At 27.6% G+C, this 21,192-nt stretch overlaps 12 protein-coding genes across 12 annotated transcripts; 6 read left to right on the forward strand and 6 right to left on the reverse strand. All coding sequences in view use genetic code 6, as the record gives it.

The window, feature by feature from the left end:
• Window positions 1–5,507: 5,507 nt before the first annotated feature.
• SS50377_25762 (DNA primase small subunit) lies at window positions 5,508–6,596 on the forward strand (the record flags this gene model as incomplete). Its single annotated transcript, XM_067909590.1, has 1 exon — window positions 5,508–6,596. The coding sequence occupies one exon, from the start codon at window positions 5,508–5,510 to the stop codon at window positions 6,594–6,596; it is 1,089 nt and encodes a 362-aa protein (XP_067762346.1).
• A 15-nt stretch (window positions 6,597–6,611) lies between these two features.
• On the reverse strand, window positions 6,612–7,799 carry SS50377_25763 (uncharacterized protein; the record flags this gene model as incomplete). The annotated part of the gene is made up of 1 exon (XM_067909591.1): window positions 6,612–7,799. One exon carries the CDS (start codon window positions 7,797–7,799, stop codon window positions 6,612–6,614), a length of 1,188 nt encoding a protein of 395 aa, XP_067762347.1.
• Window positions 7,800–7,838: 39 nt separating this feature from the next.
• Window positions 7,839–8,834, reverse strand: SS50377_25764 (uncharacterized protein; the record flags this gene model as incomplete). The annotated part of the gene is made up of 1 exon (XM_067909592.1): window positions 7,839–8,834. One exon carries the CDS (start codon window positions 8,832–8,834, stop codon window positions 7,839–7,841), a length of 996 nt encoding a protein of 331 aa, XP_067762348.1.
• A 563-nt stretch (window positions 8,835–9,397) lies between these two features.
• Window positions 9,398–10,153, forward strand: SS50377_25765 (GYF domain-containing protein; the record flags this gene model as incomplete). The annotated part of the gene is made up of 1 exon (XM_067909593.1): window positions 9,398–10,153. The coding sequence occupies one exon, from the start codon at window positions 9,398–9,400 to the stop codon at window positions 10,151–10,153; it is 756 nt and encodes a 251-aa protein (XP_067762349.1).
• Window positions 10,154–10,163: 10 nt separating this feature from the next.
• Window positions 10,164–11,477, reverse strand: SS50377_25766 (Pantothenate kinase 4; the record flags this gene model as incomplete). Its single annotated transcript, XM_067909594.1, has 1 exon — window positions 10,164–11,477. The coding sequence occupies one exon, from the start codon at window positions 11,475–11,477 to the stop codon at window positions 10,164–10,166; it is 1,314 nt and encodes a 437-aa protein (XP_067762350.1).
• Window positions 11,478–11,586: 109 nt separating this feature from the next.
• On the forward strand, window positions 11,587–11,973 carry SS50377_25767 (uncharacterized protein; the record flags this gene model as incomplete). Its single annotated transcript, XM_067909595.1, has 1 exon — window positions 11,587–11,973. The coding sequence occupies one exon, from the start codon at window positions 11,587–11,589 to the stop codon at window positions 11,971–11,973; it is 387 nt and encodes a 128-aa protein (XP_067762351.1).
• A 121-nt stretch (window positions 11,974–12,094) lies between these two features.
• On the reverse strand, window positions 12,095–13,123 carry SS50377_25768 (uncharacterized protein; the record flags this gene model as incomplete). The annotated part of the gene is made up of 1 exon (XM_067909596.1): window positions 12,095–13,123. The coding sequence occupies one exon, from the start codon at window positions 13,121–13,123 to the stop codon at window positions 12,095–12,097; it is 1,029 nt and encodes a 342-aa protein (XP_067762352.1).
• Window positions 13,124–13,214: 91 nt separating this feature from the next.
• Window positions 13,215–14,900, forward strand: SS50377_25769 (uncharacterized protein; the record flags this gene model as incomplete). The annotated part of the gene is made up of 1 exon (XM_067909597.1): window positions 13,215–14,900. The coding sequence occupies one exon, from the start codon at window positions 13,215–13,217 to the stop codon at window positions 14,898–14,900; it is 1,686 nt and encodes a 561-aa protein (XP_067762353.1).
• A 1,032-nt stretch (window positions 14,901–15,932) lies between these two features.
• Window positions 15,933–16,808, reverse strand: SS50377_25770 (Cysteine-rich membrane protein 1; the record flags this gene model as incomplete). Its single annotated transcript, XM_067909598.1, has 1 exon — window positions 15,933–16,808. One exon carries the CDS (start codon window positions 16,806–16,808, stop codon window positions 15,933–15,935), a length of 876 nt encoding a protein of 291 aa, XP_067762354.1.
• Window positions 16,809–18,020: 1,212 nt separating this feature from the next.
• SS50377_25771 (CHY zinc finger domain-containing protein) lies at window positions 18,021–19,343 on the reverse strand (the record flags this gene model as incomplete). Its single annotated transcript, XM_067909599.1, has 1 exon — window positions 18,021–19,343. The coding sequence occupies one exon, from the start codon at window positions 19,341–19,343 to the stop codon at window positions 18,021–18,023; it is 1,323 nt and encodes a 440-aa protein (XP_067762355.1).
• Window positions 19,344–19,400: 57 nt separating this feature from the next.
• Window positions 19,401–19,682, forward strand: SS50377_25772 (uncharacterized protein; the record flags this gene model as incomplete). The annotated part of the gene is made up of 1 exon (XM_067909600.1): window positions 19,401–19,682. One exon carries the CDS (start codon window positions 19,401–19,403, stop codon window positions 19,680–19,682), a length of 282 nt encoding a protein of 93 aa, XP_067762356.1.
• Window positions 19,683–19,851: 169 nt separating this feature from the next.
• On the forward strand, window positions 19,852–21,132 carry SS50377_25773 (CHY zinc finger domain-containing protein; the record flags this gene model as incomplete). The annotated part of the gene is made up of 1 exon (XM_067909601.1): window positions 19,852–21,132. The coding sequence occupies one exon, from the start codon at window positions 19,852–19,854 to the stop codon at window positions 21,130–21,132; it is 1,281 nt and encodes a 426-aa protein (XP_067762357.1).
• Window positions 21,133–21,192: the final 60 nt, after the last annotated feature.

The raw sequence follows: 21,192 nt of genomic DNA on the forward strand, positions 1-21,192 counted from the left end.
AAATAGATTTGATACTTAATGAAGATAAACCAATGCTACTGTCACTAGAAGATTCTTTATAACCAATATATGATTATGTTGACCTTACTGATAATTAAGCAACAATTCCATTTTTTTATTATGATTATTAACAGTAATATAATAGATGCGGCTCAGCTTAAGATTATTAATCGGGTTCATTCTATTATATATATTAGTAGCAGTATAATAATGAAATAGTTTATGACAATTTAAGATCTGAATATAATCTTATTTAGATTCTTGAATCGTAAGCAGTTGAAAATATTTAAACTCCTTTATAATTAATAAATACTCTAGACCGGAATATCTCACAACTCAAATAATAAAATTTTAAACAAGATAAACTATCAAGTAAATAGTATTTACATCGGTTTAAAGTTCCAAAATAAAAAAGCTTTCATTCATTAATACCAGCTAACGACCCTCCCAAACCAAAACCATACACATACTATTAAGGTAAACATCCAGCCCCTAAATAAGAACATGTAATTTAAATATAGCGTTACTAAAATCAAAATATTTCATATTCACCTTAAAAAAATAATAAATTACATTATGATAATATTTCAAAAACCCTTAGTGAAATGGACAGTATTGAGCAGGAAATTATTAATTTTTGTTAAACAAATAACAAATTATCAGTTAAATAAAACAGAAGGCCGCTAGCACCTTGTCGAGGTTCAAACCATTTATCAGGGTCTGCCAATATGCAAAGAGTGCACACTAAACTGTAAGATATTGAATATTGAGTAATTCTTTAAAATATCTAGATTTTTATGCAAAATATTATCATTGTACTATTAATTAATTTACATTAGAATATTACTGATTAAATATAAAATTTTAGAATGAAATTATTATTATTTGGTTTATATTCATAACAATGAATGTAAATATAAAACGAAATAATAGTGGTTTATTCATTTTCAATACGTTTAGTACCTTTAAAAAATTACATGTTCGGCTTAATGATACCACCATATATTGCTAAAAGACTCCTGGTAAGAATTGATCTAAAACTTTATATGCTAATAAAAAGCATAAATGAGAATAATATAATTTTTTAGTGTGATTTATTAAAAATTTCTAAAATTAATGCAATCTTCCATACTTGCATCCGTCTAACTACAATGAGAGAATTCATTCAATCGTGGTATTAAATGAGTATATAATTATTAGTTTATTCTTAAAGAAGAAGAATATCGATTCCGTATATTCAACATTAAGAGTTAGAGTAATGAAGTTAATGTTTAGATATCAAACAATTACAAATACAATATAGTTTATATCATAGTAAAATACTTTAATATTATTTGAATATTTTAAAACTAGATTTATAATTATATACTTTAGTTTCATATAATATCTCAAAAATGAAATAAATATAATTTATCAAACAAAACAAATTCTAGTCTTTATCATAATATCTTCATAAGATTTAAACGCATCAATTAGTTTTATAGTAAAGACTGTCTAAAAATTTGATATTACCTGATAAAATTATCTTAATTCCAATGAATTAAATATAATTATATTACAAACATAATAATATGCTTTTGTTTTCTTAGATAAGTTGTATGAATAATTATAACCTATTTTTTAGTTTTATTAAATAAATTTTATTTACTTTAATCACACTGTAAAGATTAAGTATCAAAATACCCAATTTATCACTGGAGTAAGTGTTTATTGATTCTTTCAATCAACCATACATAAAATTATTATCTGATGATTTAAATTAATAATTTTCTTATTTTAATTTTACGAACAATTTAGAATTAACTTTTGACGAAGTATAATGTGCCAAATTTAATGAAAATGTGATCTAATTTTTCTAACTTTTAGTAAAATAGTTTTTTGAATAAAATATTTCAAATGCAATTCATTAGTTTGCATAGCATTCAACATCTACTGCTTAGATATTTTCAATTGTGTGTTATATTGAAATCCTTTACTAAAAATCATAAATAAATAAAATTTTTCTTGTAAGAAACGTTTAATTTTTTAATTCATTAAATATGTTTTAATCATATTTTACTAAATAAGTAAGTATGTTTGTAAAAACAGAATTTTTCATCTCATTAATCTATCATATTTAAATTAACTCTTTGTTATCAAAATAATTGTAAATAGATATAAAATAAGAAACTTTATAAGATTGTAATAAATACTAATAACTTATTTCAGTAGGGTAATAAAGTTTTACAAAGCCATAAGTTATTTAATATTCTGAACAAATTGAAAATAAAATTATAATAATAACAAGTACTGAATATTAAATTTAAATTTTAGAGAACTAAATACATTCTTTTTATAAAAAAATTCACACTGACTATGTAGTAATTAATGTTACATCTTGTAAAGAATTAATATAATAAATAATATAATTTTAATGTTAGTAAGATTTTCAAACAATTTACTCCAACGAGATTGATATAGATGAATTGTTTATACAACATTTACTATAATAAGATACATAAGAATCTCATTAATTGCAAGTATTACTAAATCTAGATGAACTCACAACTTAATAGAAATAATAATATGACGAATTTGCTCTCCTAGGATAAAACTTATTTGTGGATTAATTATTTAATGGGTATAATGCTGTTAAAGAATTAGATCCAAATATTACTATTCCAACATAGTTTAGTAAATTTATAACCAATTAATACCTAAGTTCAAATTAATAATATCAGAAATATGGTATCTTGCAATATCTTAGAACAATCATTTATCCCTAAATTAAAATTATTCTAATAATTAATTAATAAAGAATATCATTAGATGCTTTTCCTGAAATTAAACAAATAATTAAAAGTTATAAATACTTAAATACATAAAATACTGTAATGATTTTAATTGATAAAAATATCTAGCAAATGGATAAAAAAACTAATTTAAAATCTTTATAAAAGTATATATTGAAATAAAATATAATGAAATTTAGTTTAAATTTAATTGATGATATTTTATGTTTTTCTCCACATAAAGCCTTAACTGAGATGTATAATAAATCTATATTAAATAATAATTTACTATAAATTTCAGATAGTATTGAATTTCAGATGAGCAATAATAAATTTGACATGTATTAAATCTATTTTTAGTTTATAATATCATCCGGTTGTTATTAGACCATTAATATTATATAAGATTAATAAATATAATCAGCTATAAATTTAGCAAGTAAGTAGCTAGGCTGGTATTAAGACTATTTCGCATTTAACTATATAAATTAATCTAAATTTGAAGAGATCCTATTAGAATATAGACTAGCTAGGGAGATGTCAATTTCACCAATAGATATTTTATATATTTTTAACGTTAAATCATAATTGATTTCTATTGAATAGCTATAAAAATATACTTAAGTTTCATAAGAATATTTGTTTACTTAATTAGAATAATTGACATATTAAAGATTACTTAATAAAATTTCTACTAACAAATATGTAATATCCGATATACAAATGGGAACAAAGATTTTATACTATTGCAGTTATCGAGATTAATCTTACATTTCTAATATACTATTTTGGGATCTTATTTCACGATATTAAATTATTTAAACATTTTCTTAATCTGAATAAATTTATTCTGAAGAGTTACTTTCACAATTGAGTCGTATGTATTATTGTATACTATAAACAAAGTCTTGCACAATAGCATAACATAAAGTAGAAGCAGAATAATTATAATTAGAAAGATCAAGTTTTAATGACCCATCATTTTCTCTTGTGAATACTATGGATGAAATATTTTAAATGTCACTGTAGGATATTTCTTCATCAAGTTCAGAAGACAGTTTTCATAGTTTTCAATTCTAAATTTAGTCTCCAATGACTCCATAAGACATCACATTATATGAAAAAAATAGAAAGGCAAAAAGAAAAGTTATATCTTATCTAATTAAAATTAAAGTTTGTTTAATGTTTGTTGCAACTATAAATTAATCAACATAAGTACAGAATATATTCTTATAATTATCTTAAATTTTAATTACCACATAGTACTATATCAATGAAGCTAAAGCATTATGCGATTCTAATAAAGAATAAAACTATTACAAATAACTTATTAATTTAGAAACTTCTTGTATTCTATATTATTTTCTATTCTCCAATTAACCTTCATCAATAATACTTTTATCTGAACTAAATAATCGCAACTTAACTATTACTTAATACACCCTTATAGCATGGAGATTGATAAATTTACAAAAAATTAATGAAGCAAACAAATATATATTGTCTATTTTAAAGTCACATGACGAATCTTATAATTTCATTGATAAAATATTGAGCTATAGAGTTATTTTTGATAAATTTTAAGAATAAACTCTAAACGTCAATGAATATATTTTTATAGTTAATTTAGTACAAGAATATAACAATATTACTATCATAGATACATTAAATGATAAGGTTAAATTTGTATTGCTTTTAGAATTATTGCTGTTAGTATATCTCTTAACTGATTAACAATAGTCTTTGTTATCTACTGCTTTATTAATAATATAAATTCATGTGCAGTATAAGTTTAAAACAATCATATCAGATGTTTCTATTTATATCATGTAGGTAAATTTGTAAAAATATTTAACTCATACTAGAGAAAAATATTATCTAATGACATAACTTTTAAGAATTAGTATAGATTAATTAAATCTAAAATTAATATAAAATTACTAAACAAATTTAAGATCTGATGAAATATTTAATACGCAATATATAATGAAATAAGCTGATAATATTATTTTTATAAATCAGTTATTATAATCAACACCAAAATTTGTGATATATTTTATTAATTTTGAAGATAAACTGCCCAATTACACAACACAATTACACATGTCATTTTTTGATTATTAACATCATATACGAGTTTAAAATATATCTAACGTATTTGGATATTATTTAACTCTTAACTCTGAGAAAACAAAATATTATTTACTTAGTTTACTAAATGAAAATGAAGTACTAGAGTAAATAATTAAGAAAATCATATAAAATATTTATGATGAATAATAAAACATCTATTTTGACAATAATGTTATTAGTCTCATAATAGAAAAATTAAATTAAAATTTTTATAGTGGTAATGTAGTCTACGCGCAGCATCTATATAGTATTATCAAGATATATATGACTTTAACTTAATAATCTAAATATAATTAGTTTAAATTATTGCATGATAAAATATAACATTATGAAGATAAAAGTTATAAGTTCTGGGATAATAATTAATACGATGTATAATTTTTATAAAACTAGTAAAATCTATCATTAGAATAATATGAATCTATGTTTTATAATAACAACTATCTAAGTATGTTAACAAGACAGTATTATACTGTATGTTTAAATAGAGCGTTGAAGGATGCTAATCCATATGTAGAAGCTGATAATTACATTCCATTTATTAATTATTGGTGTTAATGAATTATATATAATATAAATATTATCCACTCATTCCATATAATAATGAACTACAATTCTTTGGTAAATATTTATGAAGAGTACTATTAAAATTAATTTCCGTTCGACTAGATCTACAAATTCTTTTCATATAATAATACTGTCGACCCGCTTCTTAGAGAATGGTCTTTCGAAGCTTTAGTTTAAGATAATGAATCCTTCATTAAACGTTTTGAAGTCGTTAACTCGGCAGAAAAGCTAAAATAGTTAACTAATAATACAGTGGACCTAAAATTAAAATTTGATATTGGACCTATCTACTCTTCTTCAATTCTTGACCGCTATTCAAAACCTATTGTTCCAGTCCAGCGCGAACTTGTATTTGATATCGATTCTGGGGATTTTGACTCTGTTAGAAAATGTTGCACCGGAACCAACATGTGCGACAAATGTTGGCGTTTTATGGAATGCGCAACATGTATTTTGACGCTTTTTTGCTAAACTTTCGGATTCATAAACTATATTTTTGTTTTCTCAGGGCGACGTGGACTTCACTGCTGGATAGCTGATTCTGAGGCTAGAAATCTTCCACAGAGTATCAGGCTAAATATGCTCAAAATGTTTGAATTAATCAAAGTTGACAATGGAACCGAAATTGAAATGATTGTACCTGATCAATTTAATGTAAATTTAATTGTTGATATTTGCGAAAAGTTCTTTATGGTAATGTGCGATGAATAAAATTGGCTTTAAAATGGTGATATTGAGAAGTTTGCAGAAAAAGCGAATAAGTGGAAGGGTAAAAAATTATTTCCCATTATTAATGCTAAGAACGTAGGTTAGTTAAAGTTGAAACTATCTAGTGACGCATGGCGTTTTTTAGTGGTCTATTTCGTATACCCAAGGTTCGATATAGAAGTCACAAAAAGTATGAATCATTTACTCAAGATACCGTTTTCTGTTCATAGCAAAACATTGTTCGTAGCTTGCCCTATAAATCCAATGCCTATTCTTCAAGAATATAACGTGTAGCTAGATTGCAAAAAATACGAAAATTTGAAACGAAGATACGTTTTTTCTAGGCCTGTTAAGTACTCCGACGATATTAAAGAGTATGTAGCATTTTTTGATGAATTTCTAAATGAAATTAAATGATAAATGTATGTCACTTCAAAAAATTATTGTTAACAACATAAATAAGAGCACTAATTTCACACCTAAAAAATTGATAGGTAAAGTATAAATTATGATAAGCCAGCTTGAAATAAAACAAACTGCAATTTTGAGCTATTTCATAATATTAACATGGTGTTTTTCATTTAGAATATCATATAAGCCTTAAACAACGCCAGAAATAAACCTATTTTTGAAATACCGCACAAGAGCTAAATAACCGTCAAAAAACTTATCTATACACATTTTGCGACCTGTCAAATTCTGAATTAACTTCTACTAGCACGTGCCAACGTACAGACGAGAAAACACATAATTCATCCTGAAGCTGTCCAGACGGTCCCCGCCTAGCGTGCTGTAAAACTCGCTCTAGAGGACCCCTGTGCGGTCGATACAGTCCAGACAGTTGATCCGCGGGATCTCTCTCTGCACGTCCACTCGTAGGACCCCTTTAACGTAGTCAGCGCAAAATCCGGCCAGCTCAAGCTGCGTCGCTCTGTGCAGGTCAATTTTGATAGTATTTGGGTACATGCCGCTAAAGGCCTCGCTCAAAGCTAGCTGACCGCCACGGCCCGAAAGGAGCGAAATAGGTCGAATTTTCTGATCCAAACGGAAGCCGAAATCGCTGCCGCCAATTTCGATTTTGGGCGTGAACTTGAGGCCCGGCCGCTGCTCAAATAGCAGTGGAATGCTGCCTCGGTGCAGCTCAAAAACGCCGTTCTGCGTGTTGATGTGGACCTGAATTGTGTTCACCGGGTGGCCATCCACGAGGCCACGGAAGAAGCGCGTGTAGAGCGCCGATACGAAGAAGGCATCTGCGGTTGGTGAACGGTGCATTAACGTGCAGGGGAACTGGACGAATGCCGTTCGTGTGGCAAAAAATTAGCGCGGGGGGTTCGGATGGAAGTACAGGAGGTGTTTTATTGACTTTACAGCAATGGAGAGTAAAAATGGTGGTTTTGGGATAATTTTATAGCTTTTAATACGTACTGGGACTTACTGAGGATCTTATTTTGAAATCAATAGGTGGCTGATATTTTTGTAGGTTATTTAACCAAAAACTGTGAATTTTGAAAATGAATCACGCTTTAAGGGGTTCTCAATTTCTGAAATTTTGGACTTGTAAGAATAAAACTTATCTTGCTATGAAAATAATTATAACCTTTCGGATAATAGAATTGACATTTAAAAAGTATGAAAAATATTGATATACATATATATAAATCACTTCAGTTAGCTTAAATATTCATCAATAATAATCCTTTTCTTGTCGTTGTTCTGTTTCAATGTTTTATTTTTCTAACTTTTCTTCCGCAGAATTGCTCGAAATCTCTTCTACGAATCTAATTTTTCTTATTCTAGAGCGTAGATGTATGGTCCTTTCTCTTATATATCCTGTAATAATTATAGTGTAGAAACTCCTTAGCTATTTACAGAGTTCCTATTTAAATCTAATTGGCGTTTTGGTAACTATTATGATCTCAGCTGGAGTGGTGGATCTTTTAGTTAAGCTTTATAAACTTATTATTTTTCAAAAGGTTGATCGTACTTACTATTTAATTCCTAATATCGCAATTAGTCATCACTTACATTCTTATTAGCTATTTCCAATTCCTTTTTAATATAAATTTAGCCGTATTAGTAAGAGCTTTCTTAAATTGATATTAATTCCTCAAAATTTATTAAATCCTCTACACTCAGTAAAAAATTAAAACTTATATTACTAGTAGCTAACATATCTTTATCGATAATATTCTCACTATTTAATAATTTTTCAACGTCCGCTATTCGTTCCCAATAATATTATTAAGTTTACCTTTCTGGTTCATATATTAATTCCTACAAATTCATAAATTCAAATATTAATTCATTTAAAACAGGTTAAATACTATGCGTCTACTAAACAACAAAATTCTTGTCTTCTTAACTTTAGGTTAGAGAATCTAGATCAAATGTTTAACGCTTAAACGCTGAATAACGATATTTTTCTTTTTCACTGTGATTAAATTAACTACTATAATTAGTTTTTCTATTAAATGTAGACATTTCAAGAAGTTTCTTCTGTTTTTATTATTTCTCTTCATTTTGTTAAGATTTTTTAGTCTAGTAAAGATTATACCTGTATTATTCTTCATCACTTATAATAATATTACTATAAAAATCATGGCTAGTATTGAATCTTGATTTAGCATACATATTTTATTACTTTTGTGTTAACATTTTAAATTCCATCTTTATTATATAAAATTAAATGCAATAACTTTTTAAATATTTACTAAATATGATCTTATTTTATCTATATCTATTTAAGTGATTCTAAAACACAAATAATTTTTGAATTTATATATAGTATTCAGACTAAATGAACGCAGAAAATCCTGAATAAATATAATATTACGGTAAATTTCATTATTATTATTTTTAGTGAAAAATAAAATAATATAACATTAAAATAGTGTTATATTCGTAATTCTCATATTTACCATCTATTTATTAATGTTTAAATTGTAAAAATTAGAATAATGGAAAATCAAATGATTGTGAATAATGCTTTACATATTGCGAATAAATAAGAAATTCTTATCCATATTATCTATATGTTATATTTTACTCTGCCTAAGCCTTTTGATAATTCATTTTATATGTATGAAATTCTTATGAAAATTGCTTATAAAGTATTATTATAAAATATTCAAATATGTAATATTAATATGAAAATATTAATAATATATATAATAGGCAGTTATTTATTGATTTTCGATGAAATAACCATTCCACTATAAATGGATTTAAACTCCATAAATAATATCCTTAGTAAATTGCCTATAGATAATGGAATACCATTAGAATTATTAGTTCTATAGTCAGGTGATAGTATTATCTCTTAGGCTATCCTTGATGAACCAAGACAGTTATAATTTTTCCCTACTACTATGCCGTTATTAATGAAGAAAGGTGATACTTCTGGAAAGAAACTTTATGTGAAACCTAATAAATTAAGATAAGCTGAACCTCGTAAGAATCCTATTAAATTTAAAAATGCAGATGCCAAGGTATCAATCCCTTAAGATATTGCTTACAAGACATCTATTAACGTATCTGAATACTAAATTTTAGATAGTGAAGATGAAGGTGATCTGACATCATTGCTAGAACCATAAGCCCAAGATATTGAATAATTTATTGATCAACCTAAAAAAGTTGCTTATTAACCTAAAAAGACAGTTGGAATTTCAGAAATTATTGGAAAACCGGCTAATTCTCTAGATACTAAAAAACATATCTAGGTACCCCAATCTTAGTAATCAACTAGGAAAGCCTATCAATGGATGTACTTAGACGCCTCTAACAATTTTTAGGGTCCATTTGGTTAGAGCTTGATGAAAAACTGGTTTGACGGCGGCCATCTCCCAAGAACACTTCCAATCAAACTAGCAGGTGTTGACAAGAAGTTTGTTCCCCTTTTCTAACGTTGGGAGGAATCTTGTGCCCAATACAAGTCAACCCCATTCTCATGTGAACCCTTACCTTACAACTGAAATTTTTCATTCACTAAATCTCCCAACTTTCAACACTGTGCACCTCGCTCTCCTCCTTTGCGATTTCGCGCATGACCTCGCTCACAAACGTTTCAATTTCGTCGTTACCAGCTCCAAACTCGACACCGTCACCCAAGAGCGCGCCGATGGATCCAAGCACCGCATCATGTGATAGGAAAATTCCATCAATACCATTCTCAGCCAAAACACGTTGAATCGACTCCTGGACTACCGGTTGGTTGCTAATGAATCCACCCGCGAAAACGACCCGCGTGAGGTGTTTGATTTTACAGTTCAGGCAAGCAAGCTGTGCGGCATTTTCGGACACCATTTCTGCTAGCGCGGCCACCACATCCGCTTTTGCGAACTCATTTTAGAAAATAGGAGCAGAAAACTAGGCGCCGTTGAACTAAAGCTTGCTGGCGTGCCCCTGTGTCTCCAGCTTTAGGAGTTGGTCGAACTCGCAGTGCGTGAGCAATTTAGCCAGGTTCAGAAAAACACCTCCACCCAGAGCTGAACCATCTACCCTCACGATATTTTGCTGTGTGACGTGCAGAATCGAGATTCCCGACCCTATTTGCACTAGGAGGCAGGGGTAAAGCCAGGAGACATCGTATACGTATTTGCTGAGGCTTGCCGACTGACTATGCTAAAACCAGTTGATTTTTTGCTGAATAGCATCTGATGGTTAGTGGTTTTCGAAAAATCTAGAATCAAAATTGAGGCGATGTGGTTGTTGTAGGCACGAAACTGGAGCTTTCCCGAGAAGTGTATACACTTCATTTTTAAGCTTCAGCCCAGTTAAAAACATCATACCCTTGTGAAGCGACTGTATCTCGTCGAATTAACTGATTGAGTCAAAGTTTGTGCGCTCAAGTAACTGTGTCCTAAACTTAACAGCTCCACCACCGGTACATCTGAGTTCCTTTTTGTAAGAAAATGGGAAGTTGTGGACATTCAAAAAATTTATTAGCATATTAAAATCTGTTTATTAGAAAAAGAAAAATAAGAACTTACCTCGAATAACATGCGATGTGAAAGAATGCTAGGGTTAAAAAAGGTGGATAAATTGCTATTATACTTTAAATAGGTATTTATCAGGTATATAAATGCAAAGCTTCATTAGTGTACCTCCAAGATCAATTGAAACTAGTGGGCACTCTTCAATAAGCAGTTCAGTTAATTGATTATAAAGCCTGGCTGATGCGGCTTTAAGCTTTAAATTTGGTGAAGCTATTGGGAAATATTTTGTCTTGTAATAAAAGAATGACTTCAGAAACCAAAATGGCTTGATAATAAGAATTAGAAAAGGCTGAAAGATCATTTTTATAATAATTATTCTTATTATATGATAATATCAGATTATAAAAATGGAATCTTTGTAATTATTTTACAAGTTTTAAATCTAGTAATATAACATAAAAACTTAGTAAATGTAATAGTATCACCTTAAAACTGCTAGATTTAATTAAAATATATATTAGTAAGATACGGATAAATTGATTATTTTTGATGCTATTTCATCTGACGATGAGCTGCTGGTTTTACGTTAAAATAAATAGACCCCCAGTAAAAAGCTTACTTATCTTTAGCAGCTAGTAATAAAATCACATACTGAGCCTAATTCACGATAACCTTCATAATAATTAAAAACCACTAACACTGCCCCAATTCAGTCTTTCAAACCACCACCAGAATAATCCCCATATTTCAATATTACATATAAAAATCTAGGAAAAACGCGTCAACTAGCTCAACTATACGTCACAAAAATAGTAAGGTAGTAAGATAAGAAGCTACGGTCACCTTCAAAATAGTGAATTTCTACTTATCTTTAATAGACCATTAATAAAACAGCATTATGCGCTGTGGATTGACTTTTAAATAAATAATTATATCCTATATTCATTTTATCTGAAAATATAATAAATAACTGAGATTTCATTCAACAATAACAAGAAATAGCAACTCGCCAACCCAAATTTTAGACACTTTCCCTCCAATCTCTCCTATATACTCAGAGAATTCTAAAGTCAGAAATTTTAACTTCCTACTTTTCTCTTGGAACCCCTATATACTGTGAAAATCACCTCCAAAACTTAAAAAGCATGCCTCGCACTTGACAGTAATCTACACCTCCTATAACAATGCTTATTTAACGAATGCTTCGCCATTACACTTCTCAAATTTTCCAAATCTACTTATCGCTTTTTTTCCTTTATCCACCATTTCTTCACTCCATGGTAGGTTCTCAAAGCCTAAAGGGCCGAATTAAGGAAATGAAATATTATTTTGTATAAGATAAATAGCAAAAAGAGTATTTAAAGGTAGCTACTAATCAAGTTTATCTGATTTTAGCTTTTCGTTTATTAAATTTCTTCGGTAAACATCTTCTGGTAAACCAAATGCATTTGGGAAAAGAATTGGACCAATACCAAATTTTGCAGAAAGATGAAGGGCACGACGAGATTTTAAATGCTTTTCAGTAAAAGCTGTTGAAAGTTTTGTTAATAGTAATTACCGTGTCAATAGGCGTTTTTAGATAATTTCAAAATTATCTAGAAACTCCGTTATGTAGGTTTTTGAATTCTTTACGAAATCATCAGTTTCTTGGTCTAAAAGTAATGTAAGATCATTGGAAAATAATAACTATTTATCATATTTGTAAAATGCTTTATATACAGCGACTCCAGGATCCGCCGCATCACTTCGCTTATCTCTGATGAGATTTGATGTCTATTTAATGATTTTTATCGTTTATTAGCGTAGTTGGAGCTCTTTTGATGCAAATTGAGCTCGCTCGTGCTAGGGTCTTGCTTCAATATCCTTTTAAAATTATGTAAGGTCAGATAATGCTAATTACAGCTGATAGAAATTTGTGATAAATTAATCGATTGTATCTATTGCAAATTCTGCCTCTACAGAGCGTTTTGTAAGCTTAAGTTGAATATCCTCAGATTGGGTAAGCATTTTATTGTTTGAAATGAAGTAAATTATTAATGACGATACTAATATAATAAATATTATACAATTAGATTTAAAATAGATTATTAAAACTAAGATGTAGAATCGCACAATTATGTCAAGAAAAACATAGGACTTTTTAGATGACTATTTTATAGATTCGTTACAAGCTAATAATTTTAACTATACATTTTTGCAAAATGATGATATAGATTAACTATCATATGAGAGTATAGAACCTAGATAAATTAAAAGACTGAACTAACTTCTTAGTACTATGGATAATATAAAAATAAATAGATTTGTATCTGCTTATTAATCCTAGCAGACTAGAACTCTCTAGTAATATGTTGACTTAGTCATATCAACATTTTTAAGTTTATAACCATTACTTAATAATCTTATTAAAGTAATAGATACAACACGTTTATAGTATGTTATTATTAATATTAACTCAATTATTTTTTCTCTTAATTATCCTTTTGATTAAGATTTCGATGTATTTGACCATTAAATAGCTTAACTTTAGGAAAAAGATTGTAATTAATCTTGTTACGAGTATTATATAATACCAATATAAATAAGTAATAAAATTAAAGCCATAAGTATTAATATTAATGGTATTATTTCTTAATTTCTCTTTAAAAAATACATAAATGAATAATACCTTAGTTTTTAGCTTTCTAGTATTAATTTAACACCATTTTTATACTAAAATTAATAAAACTATTAAGTAAGATACTTTATAGCTTAAAATTTGGTTATGTTTTCATCAATTTTTTAAAAATAATTCTCGGTAGCTTAGTTTATAACATTTGATAAATTTATTAAAGATAAATTTTTAATACATTTTATTACGAAATTTTTAAATATTAATCCAAATCCTGCATATTCTTAATTAGCAATTTGTTTAAATACTGCATCTTTGAAAAAGTATATTAAAGAAATTGACTAATTTTATTTTATATTTAGATTTTATCCTGTAATTTATGAAGATGATAGTACAAATTCTTATCCTGATTATATTCATAATTCTATTAAATATATCTCCCTTTATTAATTATAGAAAGATTAATATAAATCGAAAAAACTTTAATTAGAACCAAGTTAAATAAATTTTCTTTCATATAATCTTACAGCCGATCATAAGTTTATTTATAATAACAATCCTTATTATTTCTTTAAAAGAAATCGATAATAAGCATTCAAATCGTTGATAAGTAGGTTTGATTTATTGTTTCTATAGGAAGCATAAGTAATTAAAGATTTAAAGTTTGATAAATTTCATCAAATAATCATAGAAATCAACAGAAAAACTTTTTAACATGGGCCTGGTATAGTATAAGAAATTATTCTTGTTAGAAAATCTAAATTTTCAATTAAATAAGTTTATTATTTAAACTTCTCGGAATATTCTTTTAATGCAAAAATTCCAGAAATATCATATAATCCACCGACGATTATCTTAGTTTAATATAAAAAAATATTGATCACACTTATTTGTTCTAGCCTAAGTGCTAATAACGAAACAAGAAAAATATAAATATAATTGCTAAATCAATACATATTAGATAAGTAAATACACAGTTAATATATACTACTGTTAGGTAATTGGTTTGATAAAGAATTCAATGGTCTTAAAAGTATTTGTAACTGTAGTATATTATCCAACATTTCTGGGACGTAAAAGAATCTCGTTGATAAGTAAGAAATCCCAAGTTTTTAATTTCCTTCAAATAATTAACCTATTTGGTGTTAATTTGACCTAGACTCAATTTAGTGATTAGAATTAAAAATAATAATTCAATTAGTATAAACATATATAAAGTAATATATCTATCATATCAATAAGAGGTTTTAGTGCGCATTACATCTGTTATTATCAGAACTTAAATTCGCTATAGTATGTTTCTTATTTTATTATTAAGTATTGTATATTCTATAAATTACTTATTAAAAAAATAATGATCCTAATTGCAGCAACTGTAAATGTATTATTTTTAATTTTAACTTGATATTATGAATTAGCATTCTTAATTTAGGCAAATTGTTTTTGCTGTCTTTTAATTTTTTTCTAATGTTATCTACCATATTTAATGCTAGTATTACAGCTAAACTAATTATAATCATTTGATAGTTTAATTATTAGCGGAAGAAAAATCAATGTTCATGAAATATCTTAAAATAAGATGAAATTTTTATAACAAAAAATAACTTCTATAAAAATCGCTAGCTGGTACTAAAATTATTTAACCATTCATCTATAAAAAGCTATACTATAGGTTTATGTTAAATAAAGTTAATAATTATAATTTTACTATTTAATAATACTAAAACTATACAGTCTTTGGTATTAGTTTTTATTTTAAAACTTATTATTGAAGTCTATAAATTAATTTAGGTGTTGAAAGTCTTAAAAGTTATATTTGAAGGAAACTGAGTATCTAATAATGTAAGCTTAATTGAGACGGATATTCTATAAAATTACGTTATTTTTGCTATTATATTTTAAAACTTCAAAACAGTAAATATATAGAATGGCAAAAATCCATAATATACTTTAAAATTAATTCTAATTAAATACTTATTTCTATTTTGCTTTGATTTTGCTCATACTTATTAATTCTTAAAAATAATTTTAAGTATATCCACAGAAATGTGCTAATATTTTGAATTTTATTATTAATCTCAGGTTTAACGAAATAACTTAGTATACTATTAAAGATAAATAACTTGTAAGTGATATATTGAACAAAAATATAAGATTAAGTTGTAAAATATTTCTACTACGATTCTATTAACTGGAAAATATCTATCACTTCTTAGCCTTCTTGATGAAATAATAAGCTAAACCACCACCAACTGCACCAACTACAACCAATACTGCTATTACAATTCCAGCTACAGCGCCTCCTGAAAAATTAGAACTATTACCAGAGGATGATAATGGTAAACAGATTGCAGCAACTTGTTCATATCCAGCTGCACAGTCAATACAATTACCTTCAGTATTAATAACATATCCTGCTAAACATGTTGCACATTAGGTTTTATCATCATTACATGTCGCGCATCTAAACATATTTGCACATTTGCACTAGGAAGTAGAGGAAGCACTGCAAGTAGCTAATTTTCCATTATCGCAGAATTACCCATCCGCAATACCAGCACACTTTGCAATACATCTTCCATCAATAGTAGTCACAGGTTTTGTTTTGTCTCCTTAGCATTCTAGACAAAAGGTAGCAGATGTGCAGAAACTACAGTCTTATTAGCAAGGTTTGCAATGTTTTGCAATGAAATTACAGTAACCAAGTCCAAAACCAACACATTCTTTATGATTGACACATGATTTTACACAGGTTTTAGATGTTGGCTCTACAATAAATCCAGTTTCGCATGCAGTACATTCATTTTCGGTTCCTTCACAAGATTTACAGTTACTGTCGCATATGGTGCATTTTTCTGTAATATCTAAGAAATAATTAGTTATACAAACGGAACATTTTCCATCTTTACACTATTAACAATTTTTAGTCGATACATTTTCTTTACAATTACAACCGTATCCAGTAATAATTGTATTATCAGCACAAGGCTTACAATCAACGATATCTATATCAAGAGTAGGACAATATGTATCTGTTGCGCACTTATTATCATTTTCTTTACACTTTCCACTTTCTATCATTTTATATTTTTTATATTTTTAAAGATGGATAGCATTGCATATATTGAGTTTTAGATTATTAATTTTAAAAATATTAATTTTAATTATAAATAAATGCATATTATTGTATTAAAAAAACTGAGATCACTTATTATTTTATTAATCTATATGTAAATCAACATATTTATATATTTCGAAAAATTGCTGACTGAACTAAATATTAATTAAATTGCAATATTATACAATATTATAAGTAGTGTGCTCAAATTATAAAAGCTTAATACATTACTTCAACTTCTATCTAGATTTAATATACTTTGTTCAAACATTTCCAACTATTGAAAAAAAATAAGTAACTAATATTATTTTGCATTACTATATGTTAATTTGTGAGAAAAATCTGTCTTTATAGTAAATTCTATATAAATAATGTTAATTGGATATATTGATGATCTTCTGATTATATTACTAGAAATATATTATGATCTGGTTAATATAATTATTATTAATATAGTTACGCGTAGTTTGCATTTTTAAAGAGTCGTTCGTAAGATCAAACAAGTTTCGTATTTTAAATTTGCATATAATAATAATATATAAATTAATTATTTATATAACTACTTACTTATCTCAAAAAATAACATCTATTTTCAGATAATTTAGATAGGGGAAGCAAATGATACACTTTTAACTTATATTCTTGCTCTAAAACCTAACTGTATATAAAAGTTTTAATATGTTATCAATTAACTTTCAATACGATATTCCGTAACTAGATTCTAATAAATCTAGATAAAGATAATTTTTAACACTTTAATCAAAATATTGTAAATTAAATTAGATTTTATTTATCTTTTATACAGAATTACTACTTTAAATTACTGTGTTTATTTTTAATTAATACCTCGATTTAAAATAATTTTAATGCAAATAAAAATTTCAATTGAGTAATTTTATAGTGGCACGCAATTTTAGATATCAATACTATGCACTATTATTTACTTTATTTTAAGTCTTTCTATGAAAGTAAAAATTAATGTAAACGTTTGAAGATGCTGATAACCATAAATTAGTAATTTATTACTTTGTTAATCACCAAAAATTTTACAAATGTAACTAGATAACTAATTAAAACACTAAATATTATCATATTATACATATTTCCTAAGATAAACCCAATACTACAAAAACACCAAAATCATTAACCTAGGGCTCAGAGAAATTATTAAGCGATCACTATTCCTTGAATATATTCATGAACTCAGAAAATGTGATATTTTTAATCCCTTCGAAATTGTTATTTTTGACGAAAATCCATACTGCATCTTGAAAAGCGACACCATCAAGCCCACTTTCAACGCAAATTTCATCAAAATACTAATAATTCTTACCCCAAAATGTGTTTATAAAGACCTTAACGATCTAGCATTGTGAGAAATCGAAACTCTGAAAATCACCCTCCTCAACCTCACCAACATTACACGTACCACATGCCTTACAAAAATTAAAACCTACAACCTTCTGCCGGAACTTTGCACCACACTCGTTGCATGAGAAACAACCAATTCTACGATTGAAGCGCAGGATATAATAATATGAGAAGACGCGTTTTTAGTGTTCCAGCAGCAGAAATCGTGACTCATCCTCAACGATCAGTTTCCGACAAATTGGGCATGCGTAGCTACCGCTGGCCATCATCTGGAGCTTACAGGGATCGTGGATGACATGACCACAGGGGGGAACCGTGTAAGCTAAATGCTGGTTTTTAATTGGTCCCAAACAAGCGTTGCAGACAAGCTCCTACTGGCAAATATGTCTCTATGCAGATGCACCTTTGAAGCAGATTTCGCAGGTCGTGCAATGCACGATTTCGCTTTCTAAGCCAATATAACACTTTTCGCAGGAGTCACAGTGTACAAATGGTTGTGTATTTTGGTCCTGAAAATCTAATCGCCGACATGTGAGGCAGGAAGCTTTATCAAGTCCAAATTATACTCCACAACTATCGCACTTAATTCCGAATTTTTATATTTTTGAGCAGAATCTGCATTTTATTGTATCAGTTTATAAGTACGGAAATTCATGATCTAGTTCCAGCTCATTATGACAAAATTTACAACCAAAAAAATCATCACAGATGTTACATTTCAGCTCACAAGCACATACACGATGCTGACATCCAGGGCCAGAAGTGGAGCGAAATGCTTAAAAAGTCGAAGTTGAGAGGTCGTGGACTGCGTAAGACCAGCGCTCTGGTAGTGAAAGAGTCAGTTTGAACTCATAGTCGAATGGGCTAGGGTCATAAAGGCTTAGTGGAATATGAAAATATACTTTTTCGAGCTCTTATAACTAGAATTTTCGACGTTCTGTTGAGATTGTATCGTAGATGAACTCTTTTAGAACAATATGCTGAGTTCTGTCATAGCGATTTAATGAATTAGGCTACAATTTTACGATTTAAGATACTAAAATTTATGTTTAATGTTATTATGGAAGATTATTTATACATGGAAATAGCTTTTCATCAGTAAATTATAAATTATCGGTCTATTTCATTTATCAACAAGTAATTACTATCTTTAAATATATCTATTATATTGTTGATATTAAAAAATGGCGTAAAATTAAAAAATTGAAAATATAGGAATAGTGCGTCCTGTAGTGATGCCAAAAGCTAAAATAGTACCATAACGATATAATATACTTAATAGTGATACTTTTCGCTCTCGTGATCATTTATACCATCCTGAGACCTATAGAAATTAAGATGTTTACGTAGCAAAAGAAGAAATACGCCGTGCAGATATGCCAGATTTAATGGAATCATAATCATGTAGATAGGCAAGCTTAGATGCCACAGTATAATGGGATAAGAAAAATTAGGCGAAAAAGTGATCAATGTTTCTATTAAAATAGTATGGCTTAGTTTGTCATTGATAAAATAATATAGACTTAATTTATATCGTTAATACTATAGTAGCATATATAAACTTAGATAGAATATTAGATAATAAACGTTAATATGTAAAGTATAATATGTATTTAGTATAATAATTTAGATCAAATGGAATTTAGCGATTAGAAATTGTTTAGTGATATTAATGGTTTGGATGAATCAGAAATTGCGGAGGTCATAATTTCTTAAATAATAAAGCTATCACCTGAAGCAGTTGATAGATTTGATAAAAAATAACACATTATTCTTAAAGAATTTGTTAATGCAACAATTAAGCCAGAGTTTAGAGCTATTTAATTATAATAACTTAATAGCGTATATTATCACACCCCTTTAGATTAATATGACGTTAATATTCCAGATCTTCAACTAAAAACTTCTCTTAAATTAAAACCAAATTGGCACTAAGAAATTAATTTTAGACATTCAACATATGAAACATTTAGATTATCTAGAGCCCCAGGATGTTCTCATAAGTCAACAGGTTGCAATGTTATCTGTCCATAATGCTAAAATTCATATACATGTAGATATTGTCATGATGAGGTAGAGGACCATGTATTAGATATTAAAGATATAACATAAATCTAATGTAAAAATTGTAAAGCTAAGCAGGAATTTTCTGATTCTTGCATTTATTGCTAGTATTAGTTCGGGATTTCAAGTTGTTATTAATGTAAAATATAATAATTTAATGATGTGAATAGAGCTCCTCTAATACATTGTGATAAATGTGGTAAGTGTTATGGATGTTTAGAAGGATAAATACACCATTGTGATGTATGCCAATTTTGTATTGATTCAGATTCATTTAAAAGACACGTACATGGTGAAGTGTGTTTGGTTTGTTACGAGCAATTTCTAAACAGCTCTCTAGCGATTACTGTATAAAATTGTGGTCATATTATTCATGCATTGTGCTTTCGTAATTTAAGATCTAATGGAAATAACAAGTGTATAATTTGTCGACGATTAAATTACCAAGAAGGTGAAAAAGATATATATAATAATCTTTTAAAGATAAGTTATGTCAGAACTTCTATGCAAAATATAAATGATATTGTAAGTTGTTAATGCTATTAGTGTAGCGATTAATTTAATACTTATGAAAATGATTATTTTTATTGTGAAAAATGTGACTACTTTGATTGTTAGCGAATTTCTAAAGGTGATTATAAGGAATCTATTTTATCTTAGAAATAGTTATTCTTAATGTTTATAAATGTTTACTTTGAAAAAGAATATAAAAGCTTTAATAAATTTTGTATAGACAATGATTTGATAGAATAAAACTTAGATAATATGAAAATTTAAGCAATAATCATTGCTGCGCCATTCTCTAAACCAGATAGGCTATCAATCACTAGTTTTGTTCAATTAATTCAGTGAATTTTATTTTTATATTTTGCATAATATTTTACATTTATTTACATTATTTTTACATTCCGC

This window comes from Spironucleus salmonicida, chromosome 6 (genome assembly GCF_000497125.1).
Source record: "Spironucleus salmonicida strain ATCC 50377 chromosome 6, whole genome shotgun sequence".
Classification (NCBI taxonomy): domain Eukaryota; phylum Fornicata; order Diplomonadida; family Hexamitidae; genus Spironucleus; species Spironucleus salmonicida.